This window comes from Piliocolobus tephrosceles, chromosome 3 (genome assembly GCF_002776525.5).
Source record: "Piliocolobus tephrosceles isolate RC106 chromosome 3, ASM277652v3, whole genome shotgun sequence".
Classification (NCBI taxonomy): Eukaryota; Metazoa; Chordata; class Mammalia; order Primates; family Cercopithecidae; genus Piliocolobus; species Piliocolobus tephrosceles.
The window spans coordinates 1,752,710-1,767,205 of NC_045436.1; the positions used below are offsets into that span (position 1 = coordinate 1,752,710).

Sequence of the window (14,496 nt, forward strand, 5' to 3'; positions counted from 1 at the left end):
TTTTTTTGAGACGGAGTCTAGCTCTGTTGCCAAGGCTGGAGTGCAGTAGCGCGATCTCGGCTCACTGCAACCTCCACCTCCCAGGTTCAACCGATGCTCCTGCCTCAGCCTCCCAAGTAGTTGGGACTACAGGCATGTGCCACCACACCCAGCTAATTTTCGTATTTTTAATAGAGACGGGGTTTCACCACGTTGGCCAGGATGGTCTCGATCTCCTGACCTTGTGATCTGCCCACCTTGGCCTCCCACTAAGTGTTGGAATTACAGGTGTGAGCCACTGCGCTCAGCCTTCCTTGTCTTTATATTGGGGTTAGAGATGGAAAGAACACATTGTGGTCAATGTAAGATACATATATATAACTATTATAATGTGTGTGTGTGGTGGTCATCTATCATGTTTAACCTGAAGTCTATCATGTCTATATGAGGAAGGAAGAGGAACAAAATTTTAGAAAGATGATTGAGTCTGAATATAGTATGAGACTCCGGTTGCTGAATGAAGAGTGCGAGCTGAATCTCCAGAGAGAGCGAGAATGCATGTCTGACTTGAACTTGAGAGAAGGCCTTCTGAATCAAGCGATCAAGCTTGCCACAGAGCTAGAGGAGATGTTCCAGGAAATGCTGCAGGTGAGATATTGAAAACAACATCCTCTTAATATTTGAGAAATGAGCAAAAGAAGAGCTGAACATTATGTCAATTCCAGAGGAACACATCCAGTGACAACCACACATGTATTAAATGAATGATATACCTACCTGGCAACTCTGTTTCTGTGAATTTATCTTCACATGCATATAAAAAGACATAAATACAGCACAATATACCTATAAATATATTTGTACACATATTACTGTATTACACTTCAAATATGCTGACACACATAGAAAAAGATACCTGGATAAGGCAACACTGACCCTGAGTGTCAGTTCAGAGCCATGGTTTAGAATTCTCCTTCGAAGCCAGAGGAATGGAGTTTCTATCTGAGTCAGCTGTTTACTGGCTCCTGGGTGGCCTACGACGTGCTGCTCAACTTATGACTTGGTTCCTTTAGCTGTAAACTGCACATAACAATGGCCCCTCATTTATAAAATTATTGTGAGATTTGAGTGAGGTAATTTGCTAAGCTTATTAAACAGTGTCTTGCTTCATGTTAAGCAGTTGATGAGTAGGAGATATTACAATTATAACATTTATTCATAGCAAGAGGTTAGAAACACCCTGTATTTATCAATAGAAGACTCACAAAATGTGCTCCGTACATGCATGGAAGAATCCTCTTCAGCCTGTTAAGATGGTGTCTCAGCTCTGTGTGTATGAATAAGGAATGTTCTCCAAGGAAAAAGTAAGTTGTCGGATTAGTAATCAAATATAATAAACTATCACTTATGTTTATGTTCTTTCCCCCTAAATAACATACTTACGTTGCTTATGTGACTACCTATGTAAAGTATACTTGAAAGGATAAAAAGAAAACCTATATCAGTACATAATTATGTATTTCTTATTAGTTAATCTATATAACTTAATTTTAATTGATTTCAAGTTAATGAAAAAATAGGGAACCTTCTGAACAGCCACAGAAAAAACATGAAATGTTTTAGGTACATGTTAATTTGAGTAAGGGCTGCATGTACCCACATCTGTGTCAGCTTAAACATACATAATGGGGTCAAAGAATCAACTGTCTCTTGAGAGGAATCCTGCTTCAACAATATCATGGTCTTGCCTGATTATGTCTATTCCTGGGGTAGCAGGCAGAAAAGCAGGTTTGTTTTGTTTTGTTTGTTTGTTTTTTTCTTTGAGACAGAGTCTTGCTCTGTTGCTCAGGCTGGAGTGCAGTGGCACGATCTTGGCTCACTGCAACCTCTGCCTCCCGGGTCAAGCAATTCTCCTGCCTCAGCCTCTTGAGTAGCTGGAATTACAGGCGCCCGCCACCACCCCTGGCTGAGTTTTGTACTTTTAGTGGAGACCAAGTTTCACCATGTTGGCCAGGCTGGTCCCGAACACCTGACCTCATGATCTGCCAGCCTTGGCCACCCAAAGTGCTGGGATTACAGGCGTGAGCCCCCGCGCCTGGCCAAAAAGCAGGTTTGTAAAGACATGGTTGAATTCATCAATAGGAGAAGTTCCTGAACTCTTGTTCCTGAACTTGAAGTTGTTAAATAGTAACAGAGATGCTTCTGCAGAGGCTGAGCCATGTGGGGACAGAGAACATGAAGAAACTGAAGGAGAATGAAGCCAGGGTTTCTGAACAGATCTGCAGCCTCCAAAAGCTCACCACAGAGCTTGAGAAGAAGTGTGGGGAAGGCGCCTTAGCATTGCTCAAGGTAAGATGCTGGGGAGAAGAAAATAAAATTCATTCCAGTATTTGAGAAATGAGAAGTGGACAGTACTCATTAGGGGTTGCTGCCAGAACGCAATATCCAATGATCTTCAACTACAAAGGAAGACTGCACCACTATTTCTCAGCTGCCAAAAGCGTTAGGAATGGTCATAGCTTTGTGGGATAGTGTGGAGCTGCTTCATGAGATTAATTCTCACCTTAAAGCAGTAAGTTCGGATTGAAATGTGACACAGTGTGGTTAATAACTGATTCGTCAAATTATGATACATCCATACAATGAAATACTCTGTAATCATACACAATAAAACAGCTCTATAGGCACTAAAAGAGTATCTGCAAGCACTCAAGTGAAAAAGACAGATGCAGGCTGCTGTTTGTTTGATCTTTTGATAATAAGTATAATAAGTATATATACACACACATAGACGTGTGTGCTTGCTAACATTCACAGACTTTCTGGCAAAAAAAATATAAATATATAGTCATCTGCGATAACCTTGAAACAAGGGTGAGATTATCTGCTATGGTCTGAATGTTTGTGTCCCTCCAAAATATTTATGTTGACATCCTTTTCCCCAAGGCGATGGTATTGGGAGGTGGGGCCTTTGGGTAGTGATTGGGGCTCGGGGGCAGAGCCCCTGTGAAAAGGATTAGGGCCCTTATGAAAGAGGCGGAGGAAGACCTTGCCCCTTCAGCTTGTGAGGCTGGAGATGGAGGCTGCCTAGGAGGGCTGGAGCCCTCACCGGACACTGAATCTGCCGGTGCCTTGATCTGGAAATTCCCGGCCTCCAGAACTGCGAGAAATGAATTTCTGTTGTGAAGAAGCTACTCAGTCTGTGGTAAGTATTTGCATATTTTGAATTTTGTACAGTAACATACATTTCAGAAAGTGGGTTATCTTTTTTTTTTTTTTAGATGGAGTCTCGCTCTGTTGCCCAGGCTGGAGTGCAGTGGAGTGATCTTGGCTCACTGCAATCTCTGCCTCCCGGGTTCAAGCGGTTCTCCTGCCTCAGCCTCCCGAGTGGTTGGGATTACAGGCGCCCGCCACCACACCCAGCTGATTTTTGTGTTTTTAGTAGAGATGGAGTTTCACCATTCTGGTCAGGCTGGTCTCAAACTCCTGACCTCAGGTGATCCACCTGCCTGGGCCTCCCAAAGTGCTGGGATTACAGGCATGAGCCACTGCGCCCGGCCTTACTGTCTTTTTAAGACTGTACATATCCCTCTGCTAGGCTTATAATTGCAAGTGAATGCGCTCATCTGGAAAGCGTCTACAGGTAAATCCTTAGGAATCAGTTCAGTCCTTGAGCATGCAGGCAGGTATGGCTCTGCCTCCTTCCCACTGCCCTCCCAGCCAGCAGCCCCTTGACCTGCTCAACTCTGGCCACCCCCTGCATGGAAAGCAGATAGATGCTCGCGTTCTGAAGACTGAGAAATGATGGCTCTGAATAAGATGGCTGGGGTGAAGGATAGAAAACATTTTCCTTGGGGATACAACATGATTTCACGCATTTTTCCGACTTTTTCTGTTTCCATGTTAGAATTTGTTCATCTGATAACTAGCAGCATGAGGCTGAAGACATGACATGGAAATTGAGGTTATTGTAGGGGATATTTTCCTGGGCACAGATTGCAAAAACGGCTCAAAAACCCAGTAGTAACCTGGTCTCTTTTCTTTCCCTTAGAATGCAAAATACTCTTTAGAAAGGTGAGTTTTCATTTGGGATACAATTGGGTCAGAACCAGAGTCCAATAAGATGTTGATTGGGATAAGGAGAGTGCATTTGCTGGTAGGATGTAATGGGATCCATCTACTAGACCAAAGGGGTCTGTGGTCTGTGCAGATGACTGAGGCTGTCCTTTCCCTTCAGGAGCAGGTCATTGCTGCTTGAGCGTCTGGAACCCGCTCATATCACAGACTTGAGTTTATGCCACATAAGAGGATTCAGCAGCATGTTCAGAGTACTCCAGAGTAAGTTGACACGTGTGAATGCTCACATGGCTCTGTTCTGTATTTAAGAATCGGGTGACCTTCCTGCCATAAATGGAAACAAATTCCAGTAGTTTAAAAATTTTAGGCCAGCATAGTGGGTCACTCCTGTAATCCCAGTACTTTGGGAAGCCAAGGCGGGCAGTTTGCTTGAGGCCAGGAGTTTGAGACCAGCCTAACTAACATGGTGAAGTCCCATCTCTACAAAAAACACGAAAATTAGCCAGTTGTGGTGGTGCACGCCTGCAGTTCCAGCTCCCCGAGTGGCTGAGGCAGGAGAATTGCCTGAACCCGGGAGGCGGAGATCACAGTGAGCTGAGATCACACCACTGTACTCCAGCCTGGGCAACAGAACGAGACTCTATCTTAAATAAATAAATACAAATTTTAGGAGACTGGAGAGCTTAATATGTTATACATATTAGATATCGATCAAGAAAATAACTGTATGATCTTATATGAAAGCTTTTCCCATGCAAATTCTTTTTTATTTATTTATTTTTTTGGAGACGGAGTTTCACTTTGCCCAGGCTAGAGTGTGGTGGTATGATCTTGGCTCACTGCAACCTCCCCTTCCTGGGTTCAAGCGATTCTCCTGCCTTGGCCTCCCTAGTAGCCGCAATTATAGGCATGCACCACCACACCCGGCTAATTTTTTGTATCTATAGTAGAGACGAGATTTTACCATGCTGGTCAGGCTGGTCTCGAACTCCTGATCTCGAGTGATCTTCGTGCCTTGGGCTCCCAAAGTGCTGGGATTACAGGCGTGAGCCACTATGCCTGGCTGCAGATTCTTTACCAGTTTCCCAGCCATGAAACATGATTGCAGGCAGATTCCACTGCTGAAAAGTGTAAACTTCCAGGGGGAGAAATTCAGCACGTATAACAAAGGGTTTGTATCTCCTGTCCTTATCGCTTTGCCTTTTCCAGAGCGTCCTATTGATGGAATGCTGCAGTGGGTGGCCTTCCGAGGCTGACAGCAGACTGCAGTTGAGAAGCAGAATGTCCAGACTGCTTCATGGATCAGTAGTTTGCTCCTTTTCATTGTTGATAAGACCCCATTATAGAAATAGACTATAATTTATTTATGCTTTTGCAATTCTATGGACACGGGTTGTTTCCAGCTCTGTGCTATAAATATTAGCAGGCGGGTTTTTCTGTGGGCATAGCTTCACAGTTCTTGATTAACTATCTAAGGGTGAGATTGTTGAACTTGTTTTCCAAACTACCTGTGCCATTTTGCCTTCCCACCAATAATGTGCAAGATTCAATTACTCTATTTTCTCACCAGCATTTGGTATTGTCAGTTTGTTTTACTACATCCAACCCAATAGATGTGTAGTGGTATCTCATTTTAATTTGCATTTCCAGAATGACTAATGATGTTGAGCATATTTTCATGTGTTTATTTTCCCTCTATCTCTACTTTGGTGAAATACATGTACAAACCCCTTTCTAAAATTGGGTTGTATGTTTCTTGAGTTTTATAATTTCTGTATATATTCTGTTTAGCAGTCATTTATCAGATATGTTTTGCAAATATTTCCTCCCAGTATGGTTTATATTCTCATTTTCCTAATACTGTCTTTTGAAGTGTAGAGGTTTTGCATTTTGATGAAGTTCAATTTATCAATTTTTTTCTTTTATGATTTGTACTTTTTGTGTCTTATTTGAGAAATTTTGCCAAAGCCAACAAAGATTTCCTTCTAAAAGTTTTATGGCCTAAAGCCAGTTTTACAGTTTTAGGTTTTACATTGTGGCCTATGAACCATTGAGAGTTAATATCTGTGTACAGTTCACAGAATGGTGCAAACCCTCTCCTCCCCCCACCTTTTATTTTTATTTTTTGTCACATGTGTATCCATTTGTTCCAGTTTCATTTGTTAAAAACACTACCCTTGTCCATTCAATTTACTTGGCCCCTTTGTTGAAAATCAACTGGTATATGTGACCAGATGTATTTGTGACTCTAAGAGGTCTGTTGGTGGTTGACTCTATCCATGTGACCCAGGTCTATTTGTGACTCTAAGAGATCTATTGATGGTTGACTATCCTTTTGCCAACAGCACATTGGCTTGAATGATAACTCTGTAGGAAGTCTTGGAAGCAGGTACTGTGCATTCGCCAAATGTGTTCTTTTTCGGAATAGTTTTGGCTACTGTAGGTTGTTTGCTTTTCCACATAAATTTTGAAATTGGCTTCTTCAGAATGGACCGCTGGGATTTTTATTGATATTACATTGAATCCGTAGATCAATTTGGGAAGAATTGACATCTTGACAATATTTAGTGCTTTCAGTCCAGGAATACAAAATATCTCCATTTATTTAGGTCTTAGATTTCTCTCATTAGTGTTTTGTCACTTTCAGCATACAAATGTTATATGTATTTGAAGATGTATCCCTAAGTATTTTATGTTTTTTAGTGCCGCTGTAAACGGTATTTTAAAATACCAATTTCTAATGGACATTTCATTCATTTCTAGTTCATTACAAGTATATAGAAATGGAATTATTTTATATATATTGACATTTGTACCCTATTACTCTGCAAAACTCACTCATTAGACAGTGGATTTCTGTAAATAGATCCTTTGGGATTTTCTACAGTCATGCAGTTTGTGAGTATAGATGGTTTATTTCTGCCTTTCCAGTCTGCAAGCTTTTTCTGTATTTTCCTGGCCGTATTCTACTGGCTCAGACCTGCAGTGTATTGAATAGAAGTGGCGAGAGTGGACACTTGCTTATTCTTGATCTTAGGAAGAAAGAAGACATTAAGTCTTTACTGTAAATTCTGATACAGCTATAGGGCTTTCTGTTGTTTTGTATTTTGTTTTTTTTGAGATGGTGTCTGGCTCTGTCACCCAGGTTGGAGTGCAATGGTGAAGTCTCGGCTTACTGCAGCCTCCTCCCAGATTCAAACGATTCTCCTGCCTCAGCCTCCCGAGTAGCTGGGACTACAGGTGCCGCCACGACACTCAGCTAATTTTTGTATTTTTAGTAGAGACGGGGTTTCACTCCATGGGTCAGGCTGGTCTCAAACTCCCAACCTCGTGATCTGCCTGCCTCAGGCTCCCAAAGTGCTGGGATTACAGGCGTGAGCCACTGCGCCTGGCTATAGGTTTTTTTTATGACTGCCTTTCATCAAATCGAGGATGTTCCCCTTTATTTCTGGTTTACTAAGAATTTTTATCATGAATCAATGTTGAATTTATCAAGTTCTTTTTCTCTTGAGATGTTCCTGGTTTTTCTTCTTCAACCTTTTCTTGTTGTTGTTTTTGAGATGAGTCTCGCTCTGTTGCCCAGGCTGGAGTGCAGTGGCACGATCTCGGCTCACTGCAACTTCTGCCTCCCAGATTCAAACGATGCTCATGCCTCACCCTCCTGAGTAGCTGGGATTACAGGCTGCCACCAGGCCCGGCTAATTTTTGTAATTTTAATAGAGATGGGGTTTCACCAGACTAGTCTCAAAGTCCTGGCCTCAAGTGATCCGTCCGCCTCAGCCTCCTGAAGTGCTGGGATTACAAGCGTGAGCCACTGTGCCCGGCCACAGCTGTGCATTTTTCCAAAGATAATTTGCATTTGTTTCTGCCAGTCTCCTGGAAATACTGAGAGTGTCAGACAATTTATTTAAAATTCAAGACATGTAGCTTTTGAGACCACCCTAATAATGTGAATTGGCCTTCAAATTCAGAGATTTAAGTTAATTAAATTTACTGCAGTCAAATAATAGAAATTAAGTTGGATTCCTCGTTACAGAAAGTAGGAAATAAAGGCTTTCCAGGTTTATGGCTTGGACAGCTGAAGCAGTCAGGGAGCTGTGAACTCCCTTAGTGGAGACTGCAGAGGGCTGGCCTTGAAGTTCCATTTTGGGTATATTATGTTTGAAATTCCTGTGTTTTTTCCAGCTGGTATTTTGCTGTTTATAGAGTGAGTCATAAACACAGGGAAGGTCTTTAAAACTGAAGCACAGTTACCTGGAGGCAGCGAAGGAGAATCTACTACTCGAAAGGAGTCCCAGGACCAAGCCCTGTGAAAGATCACAATAGTTAGAGGTTGGGCAGGAAGAGGTGAGAGGAACACAGGTAGGAAGAAGGTGTATCTGTGCAGGTGTGAGGGAGTCACTGAGCCTGCTTGTTCTCAGCGTGAGTGTCTGGAGGGTCCTCACAGGTGTTCTGTCCTCCACGGATGAAATCTCTGATGTACTGCCTGATGTCCAGGGCCTGTTGTCAGCAATTTCCAGGCCTCTATGTTACCCTGTGGAGATACTTAAGACATGTAGAGTACGTCATTGGGAGGGCCACGAAGGAGTTGCTGCTAGCTTACTCCTCCGTCCGCTCCAGGCCTGGAGATCTGTAGAAGACCAGGGTTGGGTCCCAAGTGATATCTGAGTGGAACTTGGCACCAGGACAGTTTGACAGCCTCTGGGGTGAAGGTGTTTTTTGTTGTTTGTTTTGACATGGGGTCTTGCTCTGTCGCCCAGGCTGGACTGCAGTGGCGCGATCTCAGCTCACTGCAACCTCCGCTTCCCGGGTTCAAGCAATTTTCTACCTCAGCCTCCCGAGTAGCTGGGATTACAGGCGTCCGCCACCACACCTGGCTAATTTTTGTATTTTTTTAATAGAGACGGGGTTTTATCATCTTGGCCAGGCTGGTCTTGAACCCCTGACCTTGTAAGCCACTGCGCCTGGCCGGGTGAAGGTGTTTCTAAACCTTCCTTAGCCCATTCGCCTTTGTTTTATTCTTCCTGCTCAGACAGACTGTGTCCCTTTCCATATCTTATGGACTTTTTCCTCCACAAGGTCCAGATTGAAGTAAAGTTTAGAGGTTCCTTTTTCTGGACCTTCCCAAATTGCCTCTCCTGTGTCTGGGCCTGGGGCTTGTGCCCACTCAGTGGGAAGCCCAGGCATGTTAGAAATCACGTCTCTGGCATTGGCGTTGGTGAACTCCTGCGTTAACGAGGGTTTTCTCTCCTGGCAGGACATTTAACGTTGGATCCTGAAACAGCTCATCCCTGCCTGGCCTTATCTGAGGACCTGAGAACTGTGCAGTTGAGGCATGGGCAGCAGGATGGGGCTGGCAACCCAGGAAGATTGGACTTCAGTGCCACGGTGCTGGCTGCAGAGAGCTTCACCTCAGGGAGGCACTACTGGGAGGTGGACGTGGAAAAGGCAACCAGGTGGCAAGTGGGCATATACCACGGCTCTGCAGACACAAAGGGCAGCACGGCCAGAGCTTCTGGAGAGAAAGTCTTGCTCACAGGGTCGGTGATGGAGACGGAGTGGACCCTCTGGGTCTTCCCCCCTCTGAAAAGGCTCTTCCTGAAAAAGAAGTTGGACACAGTGGGGGTTTTTCTTGACTATGAACACGGGCAGATATCATTCTACAATGTGACCGAGACGTCCCTCATTTACACTTTCTCCCATTGTGCCTTCCAGGGAGCTCTCAGGCCTGTGTTTTCCCTCTGTATCCCAAACGGAGACACAAGTCCAGACTCCCTCACCATCTCCCCGCAATACGGTCCTTCTTGTGATGCTACTGTTAGCCCTTAATCTTCTGTGTGCAAAATCCAAGACCACAGGAGACCAGAAAGTTGGAGAACAAGACATTGAAATAATTTTTGTAAACTAACCCAATAAAAAGCGTTCCAGGAGTTGGAGCCTGATTTAATATCCGGAGCCTTTGCCTTTGTGTAACTGTCAACACAAGTGTGTGTAGTGGAAGAGGTTGCACTTCACTTGAATCAGAATGATAACAACAGGGAAATCCTACACTAATGAGAACAAATGCAAATGCATTGTGGGTTGGGGAATTAGAGAAGAAATAATAGTCTGGGGTCCTTAGAACTGGGTTAGGAACTCGATGTATTTCTGAAAACATTTGCAGAATCAGGTATGATCAGGAACGAAAGCAGGACTTTAGATGTAAGCATGCCACCATGAGGAACAGAGACGTCCCATTACTGACAGTGAGTATCAGGACTTTCCAAAATTTTTATTCCAAATAGAGAATAATAACGTAATTTATATAGATATTTTATGTGGATAAGAAGGAGGAGTTGTGGAAAATGTGAATATTTTAAATTTTTCTTTTTCTTTTTTTTTTTGAGATGGAATTTCACTCTCGTCGCCCAGGCTGGAGTGCAGTGGCTTGATCTCGGCTCACCACAACCTCCCCGGGTTCAAGCCGTTCTCCTGCCTCAGCCTCCCAAGTAGCTGGGGTTACAGGTGCCCACCACCACGCCTGGCTAATTTTTGTATTTTTAGTAGAAGCGGGGTTTCAACATGTTGGCCGAGATGGTCTTGAACTCCTGACCTCGAGTGATCCGCCTCCCAAAGTGCTTGAATTACAGGTGTGAGCCACCGCGCCTGGCCTACCTCTTTCTGGTAAGAACAATTTGATTTATTAGAAGCCGCCCAATAGGTGATGCTTTGAATCAGGTAAGTAGTATCAGTGATGCCTGGTGTTCACCCTGTCTCTCTATTTGGTGATCTCCTGGCAAATGCTTCCCTTACATCCTTGCTCAGGGATGGCTGTGTAACGCTGAGAAAATAAGTATCTACATAGGACTTTCGTGTTGAAGTGTTATTAGACTTTATCTCCTTTAATATTTTTAACAACCTACGAGTGTGCATTAATGTTATGACTCATGTGGAAACCGATGCTCAGACAGCCGATTTGTGTTTTCTAATGTTATTTAGCTGTTATGTATCTAGTAACAAGGAGAAGGAATTAAATCCAGACCACCATCGGATCAAAAAGCAAGCTCTGCCTTGACTCCTGTCACACAGGGATCTGTTGTGATGAGCGTGACGGGGAACGGTGGTTCGGTTTTACTCAGATGTTCTAAAAATGCAGGTCAGTTCCCACAGAAAACGGAAGCAGCGTATCAGTTACACTGCCCTCTGTAGTAGGCTCTGGCTCGTGGACGCCAAGTTCTTCAGGACGGGCAGAGGAGGAAGGAACGAAAGGCAAATGTCAGAAAATTGCCTCTATCGACTCATGGGAGTCAAGGAAGATGTAGGATCTTACTTGTCTGTCTTTTGGGGCAACATTTTTGACCATTTTGAATTCTCAAAATGTGCTTTTAAAAGATGTGAATAAGCATATTCTGGTAAAGATATACCCTTGGAAAAGTCACAGTGTGTCTTTATGCTGAATCACATGAAGAATTGGGGGAAGTGGCTCTGATCGGAAAAGTCAGCATCAGGTTAGATAAGTGAGCCGAAAGTGAGATAATTATTTGAAACATTGCGACGAAGACTTCAGAGCAGGCCAGACGCGGTGGCTCACACCTGTAATCCCAGCACTCTGGGAGGCCGAGGCGGGTGGATCGCAAGGTCAGGAGATCGAGACCATCCTGGCCAACATGGTGAAACCCCGTCTTTACTAAAATATAACAAATTAACCAGGCGTAGTGGTGTGCACCTGTAGTCCCAGCTACTCAGGAGGCTGAAGCAGGGGAATCACTTGAACCCGGGAGGTGGAGGTTGCAGTGAGCCGAGATTGCACCACTGCTCTGCACTCCAGCCTGGTAACAGAGCAAGACTCTGTCTCAAAAGAATTCAGAGCAACGGCTCTCAAACCCTTACCTAATTTTTTAAGAAAAGATAATGATGACTCATAAAGGAAAATGTGAGATGATTTAGCAATAAATGTATGATTAATGTTCAAAACCCAATAATACACATCTCCATGTCTAGCTACTGCAAATTATAAGCTAAAACAAATACCTTGGATCATATATTGCTATACAACCCCCAACATAAAAATAAAACTGTTTCTAATAAGCTAGAACATATGATAAGCCAAACTAGTGGTTCTCAAAATTGCCCCAACTCCAGAGGGAACATTTGACAATGTCTGCAGCAGTGTTTTAGTTGTCACCAGAAGAGCAGTGCCACCGGAACCTAGCGAGTAGAGACCAGTGATGCTGCAGTGTATCCCGTGGTGGACAGTGCAGCCTGATGCACAAAGAATTATTCGGCTCAAAACATAGCAGTGCTGAGGCTGAGGAACTGTGATCTAAACCAACAATAATAGTAAAAAACAAGAGTAACAAACTTTGAAAACTCAAATCAGAATGTTGTTAAACCATTATCTGCAGTCTTTCTCCAGAGTACAGGAATTCCTAATGTACCCATTTAGTGGGGGCTTTGCAAGTTGTATTTATAACTTGGCATGATCTCGGCTCACTGCAACCTCCACCTCCCGGGTTCAAGGTATTCTCCTGCCTCAGTCTCCCAAGTAGCTGGGATTACAGGCGCCCACCACCACACCCAGCTAATTTTTGTATTTTCAGTAGAGACAGGATTTCACCATATTGGTCAGGCTGCACGTTATTTATTAACAGCTAATTATCTTAGAATACTGAATTTAAGAGAAAGAATAAATTAATATATTGACCTTACCTTGTGAATATCATAATTAATAACTAAGTAGGTTATTAGTTAAATACTTTGGTCATAATTCTATACCTTTTCATCTGTTTTGTTTGTTTGTTTATTTTTGAGATTGACTCTCTGTTGCCCAGGCTGGAGTGCAGTGGCACTGTCTCGGCTCACTGCAACCTCTGCCTCCTGGGTTCAAGCCATTCCCTTGCCTCAGCCTCCCGAGTAGCTGGGATTACAGGTGCGCCCCCACGCCCAGCTAATTTTCTGTACTTTTAGTAGAGATGGGATTTCACCAGGTTAGCCAGGATGGTCTCGATCTCCTGACCTCATGATCCGCCCGCCTCAGTCTCCCAAAGTGCTGGGATTACAGGCGTGAGCCACCACGCCTGGCCTTTCATCCATATTTTTAAAAATACATTCATAATGTCCAGAAACTCCAGTTCCAACTAGTTCCGCCTCCTGCAAGACCCCCTTTGAACCTGCCAACCCAGACCCTATGTCTTTGCCCTATTTCTCCATTCTCCACACGGATAAGACTGTCAGGGCTGTGTACTTAGACAGAGCCTGACTTAGAGCTTTGTCCAACCGACAGGTTTTCGGCTGATCTTCCGAGGAGTCCGGCAGTCAACATTTCCCATCTTTTGAGCAACAAATGATTACAAATTTCACCTTCACCTATTCTTTCTCCTTCTCTCTTGCAATCAACCAATTTTTTCCTACCTTGTATTGCCTCCAAATTCCTGTGGGCTTTTAGGAAATCCTCACCTGGAGATCAGGGCTTGGCAAACTTTTTCTGTAAAAAACTAGGTAATTAATATCTTAGACTTTATTGGTCGTACTGTCCCTCTTGAAACTAACTCTGCTGCTGTAGTGCATACACAGCCAGGACAGTGCTTAAATTGATGCATGTGGCTCTACTCTTCCAATAAAACTTTATTTATAAAAACAGGGGCCACAGTTTGCCTACCCCTGCTATAGATGATTCCTTTTCTCTTTTCAATATTGAAACTATTCCTCAATCAGGACCTTCTAAAATTAACTTTTAAAACGCTAATGTAGGCCAGATGTGCTGGTTCCTCCTGTAAGACGCACACTTCAGGAGGCCCAGGCAGGGTGATACCTTGAAGCCAGGACTACTTTGCGACCAGCCTGGGCAACACAGGGAGACCCTGTCTCTACAAAAGATAAATTAGCTGGGCATGGTGGCTTGCACCTGTGGTCCCAGCTACAGGGGAGAGTGAGGTGGGAGGATCACTTGAGCCCAGAGTTTGCGGCTATAGTGAGCTATGATTGCAGCATTGCACTCCAGCTTGGACAACAGAGAGAGATGTCTCCAAAAAAACGTATGTGTGACTGTATCTCCTGTTTTTTTTTTTGTTTTTTTGTTTTTTGTTTTTTTGTTTTGAGACAGAGTCTCACCCTGTTGCTCAGGCTGGAGTACAGTGGCGTGATCTCAGCTCACTGCAACTTCCACCTCCTGGGTTCAAGCAATTCTCCTGCCTCAGCCTCCCGAGTAGCTGGGATTATAGCCATCTGCCACAAAGCCCGGCTAGTTTTGTATTTTTAGTAAAGACCGGGTTTCATCATATTGGCCAGACTGGTCTCGAACTCCTGAACTTGTGATCCGCCCATCTTGGCCTCCCAAATGCACTCTGGTGTGTGTGTTGGTTTATGCTATCCACTTCTGTGTTCAGTCCAATCTGCTTTCTGTCTCTTTCTGCCTACAGGCCTTAATCGCTTCCATATTGCTAAATCCAACTGATTTTATTC

At 43.8% G+C, this 14,496-nt stretch overlaps 1 protein-coding gene across 1 annotated transcript in view; it reads left to right on the forward strand.

The window, feature by feature from the left end:
- Positions 1 to 9,986, forward strand: part of TRIML2 (tripartite motif family like 2) — a 17,467-nt gene extending 7,481 nt beyond the window's left edge. The window contains exons 4-8 of the mRNA XM_023194692.2: positions 433 to 627; positions 2,188 to 2,328; positions 4,031 to 4,053; positions 4,217 to 4,317; positions 9,314 to 9,986. Coding sequence (XP_023050460.1) covers positions 433 to 627; positions 2,188 to 2,328; positions 4,031 to 4,053; positions 4,217 to 4,317; positions 9,314 to 9,885 — 1,032 coding nt within the window. The 3' untranslated portion in view covers positions 9,886 to 9,986. The remainder of the gene's footprint in view (positions 1 to 432; positions 628 to 2,187; positions 2,329 to 4,030; positions 4,054 to 4,216; positions 4,318 to 9,313) is intronic.
- The last annotated feature ends 4,510 nt before the right edge of the window (positions 9,987 to 14,496 follow it).